Genomic DNA, 5,188 nt, shown 5'->3' on the forward strand with positions numbered 1-5,188 from the left:
ATTTTATGCAAATGATTAAAAATGTGAATCGAGGAATTGAGCTGGCAATGGAACCACATGTAGAAAGGAGAGGCTAAACCAAAAATAAGACCCGTCAAAGATAAACCTGGTAAAATATCAGGGCTCGCAACTGGACAGGTTGGGAGTTGAACTGTACTGGATAATGGAACATCTTCCAATTTGTGATTTAATACTACCAGAGATAAAGGACGAATGAAGTGGAGTTTATGGGAAATAATTCACCATTTAACGTTTGGCCAATGTGCATTAAAATTAAACACAGAAATAAAAAGCTTTTCAAATTTTAGATCATAAGAATGTAATCGAAAATTCCGTGTTTCTGAGGAGGTACACGTAATATTTTTAATCATTTGCATAAAATTAATACTCTGTGCAACTTCAAACATTGCAATTATAACCAGCTTCAGCTCAATGGTTTTAACACATTCTGTATTTGAATTAGCCTATTATGGTATATTTATTAATCATGTTACTAAAGAATCTAAAGCATTATGACCGTGTTTCAAATGAGGCGGAGTTTGGCAGCTTTTCTCAGATCTTTGCGAGAAGTTGTAAGTGAAACAGATGATTGGCTTTCCACTCGGCGTTGCCTCTTACTGTTGCATGTCAGATAAGTCCAATAGAATTTGTGTAGAGACCGGCAACCAATCGGACAAGTGTGGACTGAAGGGCGGGCCTATGAGAAATGCAATAAAAACAGGAGACAACAAGAGCGCCACAGACATCTCGGATGAGCTGAGAAAACTGAAAGAGTGACAAGACCCGTAACCATGACGCTCCGCACCAACGAAAAAGCCCTGGTAAAGGAGTTGGCCGGCTATATCGACACTAACGCTGAAAAATTGGGTGCAGATGCTTTGGCCAGGTAATCCAGTTAGATAGATTTACATTATGTTAAAAGTATTTTAAGCAAGAATCTATGGGCAGGAATATTTTATTTGGAAAGCCCTGGAATAGTGAGACAACTAATATGCGTGCAATGACATTCTCTGCATAGAATCAAAGATTTTCTAAAGCAATGTGATTGGTGGTCCAAATGTAATCCGAGGCGAGATTCTAATGTTTTCGTATGTTGCCTCAGCAATTGATTTCTAGTTTGTTTTTATTCCAGAGTAAACTTTAAATATTGAAATCTGAATATGGGTTTGGCTTGAATTGTGTATTGGTGGTTTAAAAAGAGAGAATAATGATTTTACTTCCCGTGTTCCTGAAGGTTGTTTCTAACCAAGCCTTCAACCAAGACCTACTTCTCTGGTTATGCAGACTACACTGCCAAAGGTGCAAAGGTCAAAATGCAAGGTGGAATAATAGTGAAGGCGATACTATGTGCGATAAACAGATTGGACGATGTGCAAGGGTCTCTGGAAGAAACTGCTGTGATCCATGGTCAACAACTTTTCGTGGATCCTCACAACTTCGACGTACGTAACTGTTTAATCCTTTCTTAGCCGGCTCCACTTCCCCAAACTCTGATGTGATCAGGACAGAAACTGTGCACATTTCGATTGATTTATTACATTACATGAAATGTCAGTGTGAAAATGCAACCACGTTCACATTTAGTGGAAAGCGGGGAATATTTTGGGCCTGTGCACATAATTTAAAGTGTAAATGACCAGTACTCACTAAACATTTAAAATAATGTGTTGTGAATATCTGCGGGATCACCTTCCAACTGATTTTTGTTTTTGTCTTTGCAGCTGTTTGCCCAAAATCTCCTGGTAACCTTGGCAAGCAACCTGACGAATTTCACTCCTCAAGTCCACTGTGCACTGGACAAGTTCCTTGCCCAGGTTGTGACAGCACTGAGCTCTCGCTACCGCTGAAATGTAATCAGTCAATTTCGGTGGAAAGCAGCTAGATCATCCTCCTTTAAACCTTCGTGTGCACCTTTCATCAAACTGCTTGGCAATGAAACGTTATTCTCATAAATACTTGTTTTTGCTGTACCTCGCACTGTTTAATTCAGTTTTCATATTTCATCATTGATTAATTTTGCATTCCTAATTATTAAACTGCTTCAACTGAAAATACAACTGAGAAAAAATAAAGATTTCTTTTCATCAATGCGATGTAGTCTGCTGCGATGATTTACATAAACACACTTCATTTAAGAATTAAAAACTGCCAGACATGTAGAAATAATAATACATTTAGAAAATGACCCACCACCAGTCTGAAAGAACTATACAGCATAGCGTCCACTGACTTACACTTTTAGGAGAAAGTGACAAATGAAGACGTTTTAGCAATTATAAAGCCTTTGCTTGCCAATTATTTTAATCTTGCACATTGAAAATGAATCAGATTCACAGCAGAGTTTCTGGAAAAAGCAGAAGACTGAGAAGTAAGGACATCACTGTCTCCCTCGTATGACCTTTACACATAGAGCACGTACTAAGAGCAACCCCTGCCACTGAAAAGCACGTTTTCCATTCTAAATGTAAGAGTTTTGTTTTCAAACACAGAAAATCAAATGTTTATGACTAAGATGCTTAGATTCAAGTTTAAACATTAGCTCGCCTGGTTAAATAACTCCAGCATAAAAATTCCGTGCTCGTGGCAAATAGGAACCACATTTGTGTACTCTTACCGTTCTCAAGATCACAATGGATAAGGGAAGCTATTGGATCCATCTAGAATCCTGTCATTGCAAGATCCAATGAGTTCCCAATTCATTCCAGGGTTTTCTTCTCCATTACTCTCAGGGAGTCCATTCCAAGCGTTGGGCATTCTTTATGTGTAAAGAACAACATAATATCACTCCTAAATTTGTCTCTCAGAACTTTGAACCTGTCCAGGCAAGAGATTTATTCATTTAAGGCAGGTTAAAATATTTGGTGTCTGTATATTACGAGCTCACACTACACTTAAAATTTGTGTTTCCTGTAATTACAGTGGCCCATAAGCTAATAGAAATTGCCATGTATTGGTGTGGAAGAAAACGATCTATGTCCTATTATAAAGGAAAGGGTTAAGTTCACTTTTTGGTGAGTTTGTAGAATTAGTGGAGCTAGAAAAGAAAACACCCAAACCCCTCAGATCTTGGAACAAAGAATGTTGTAAATACATGACTATTTAGTGTTTACATGAGTTTCCAGATACCCTGCTTATACGGACAGGGAGAAACTATGCAAGGACAAGATAAAGTGTGCCTCCTGGAATGACCTTTGTATTTACAGGATGTATGATTAATGCTCATATGAGGTGTTTTAGATAAAGTTCTTGCTTTGATTTCATTTACAAGAATGCATGATTAATGTACTTGTGTGGTGTGTTTTAGATAAAAACTCCTGTTTTGACTGTATAAATGTAGAGCGGGTTTGCTTGTAGAGTTCAGAGTTTTGCCTCAGTGCGGGCTGAGCGGACTCTCCGAGATATCTTGTTAGGAAATAAAATTCTCTCGAAGCACGGCTCTGAAAGCATCCGCCTGAGTTAATTTAAGCTAAAATTTCCTCGACAGATTCTGGCGTAGTCAGGCAGGATCTCTAAAAAAAAAACGAGATCCAAAAGAACTAAATTTAACTTTTAAAAAGAAAAAGAGGAATTTTAAGGACCTTCCTGGCTAAAGGAGGAAGGTGCCGAGGCCGTCCTAGCAAAAAGGGGGACGAGCCGCCGAGATCCCCGGGGGGGTGAGGCATTTAAGGTAGCTACCGTAAAGAAGCTAAGGTAACAAAAAGGCAAAAGGAGACCCCGAGCTGAGCGGAAGAGAGAACACCGGTGAGCGCTTTGTAAATTATTGTATATTTTGTAGGAGTGCCCTAACTCTCATTTCAGAAAAGATCGCGAGACATTGCACCCGGAAGAATGGGAAACGGCTCTAGTCGAGCAGGGCGCTCGCACCCAGCTCCTAGGAAAGGAAAGAAAGACGACATCTCGACTGAAAGAATGAAAGTACATCCTAAGATCAAGAAAAGAATCTGTAAGGTAGTAAAGCAACGAGAGAAGGTAGGAGATCCCATTGTGCCGCCCGGCTCGCCGGCGGACACTGTAATTAAAGAAACAGGAGATGACAGATACGTGGTAACGTTTAGCAGCGATTTGTACGGTTGGTCTGATGGGGATTGGCCATATGGAGGAAGTTTTAAGTTGTCTTTGACTGAAGAGTGGAGAAAAACAACCAAGGAAGGAGGGGGAGACCCCACTTAGGATAGAGACTATATGGAAAACTGTTTTAAAAAATGGACAGAGGTTGCTAAAAGGCATCAACCCCCTAAAAATAAATCAGAAGAAAAAGAAAGAGGGGAGAGTGAAAAACCTCCCTCTTATAGTCCTCCGGGTTTTCCTATCCCCTCAGCACCAGCAGTAGGACTCTATCCCCGTATAGAACCCCCAAAACAAGATAGTTGGCAGGAAATTATAGAAATAATCGCGGCCCATAGAAATCAAGCCCCGGGGGAACTAGCAGCTCCTCCGGATCAGCCACGTAATGGAGAAGCCGGGGGAGGAGGTCCGGGAGCATCAGGATCAGGGGAAGCCGAGGCAGTAGAGGGAGGGGTAGCAAACCAGGACACAGGGAGGATAGGTATTCACAAAACAAGGCTACAAACGGCAAAAGAAGCAGCCGACTCTACCGTCCACCAAAATCCCACAGTAATGATAGGAACTACGGCAGTTCTGAAACTCTGGTCCCCTGGAGAAGCCAGAGATATGATCTCGGCCGCCCCAAATCCGATGAACAAACCGGTAGCATTTCACAACTGGCTTGAGCAAACGTGTACAATTTACAATCCACTGCCAGGAGATGTTAAATTATTATTGCAAGCGGCCTATGGATCTTCCTGGCAGGGGGTAAAAGATATGTTCCCCATCCCAACAGGGGAAAATGGAGACTGGAGAGTTAATGATGACTTGTTGGATGCCGGCAATGAGTCATTAACCCATTGGCTGAAACACCGAGGAAAGAACGCAATTCTGCAAGGGGCTAAAAAGCATGGGGATATAGGGGAAGTCACCCGCTGCTTGCAGAAAGCAGAAGAATCAATAATAGATTTTGCAGGCAGATGGAAAAACAGTTGGGACGAACATGCAGGAATACCGATGGAGCAAAATGAACCTTTGGCAGTGCAAACCTTGTTAAATTGTATGTTGCCGCAACACGCAAGAATTTGGACTGGCAAGGAAAAAGTTGGAAAGAGACAATTACAGTACTGGCCAATATGGATAG

The 5,188-nt window shown here is 41.1% G+C and overlaps 1 protein-coding gene across 1 annotated transcript; it reads left to right on the forward strand.

Moving 5' to 3' along the window:
- Positions 1 to 730: 730 nt before the first annotated feature.
- LOC139225919 (hemoglobin subunit alpha-like) lies at positions 731 to 2,088 on the forward strand. Its single transcript, XM_070856780.1, has 3 exons — positions 731 to 886; positions 1,235 to 1,442; positions 1,722 to 2,088. Exons 1-3 carry the CDS (start codon positions 792 to 794, stop codon positions 1,845 to 1,847), a joined length of 429 nt encoding a protein of 142 aa, XP_070712881.1. The 5' UTR covers positions 731 to 791; the 3' UTR covers positions 1,848 to 2,088.
- The last annotated feature ends 3,100 nt before the right edge of the window (positions 2,089 to 5,188 follow it).

The sequence above is a fragment of the Pristiophorus japonicus genome, chromosome 15 (assembly GCF_044704955.1).
Source record: "Pristiophorus japonicus isolate sPriJap1 chromosome 15, sPriJap1.hap1, whole genome shotgun sequence".
Lineage (NCBI taxonomy): Eukaryota > Metazoa > Chordata > Chondrichthyes > Pristiophoridae > Pristiophorus > Pristiophorus japonicus.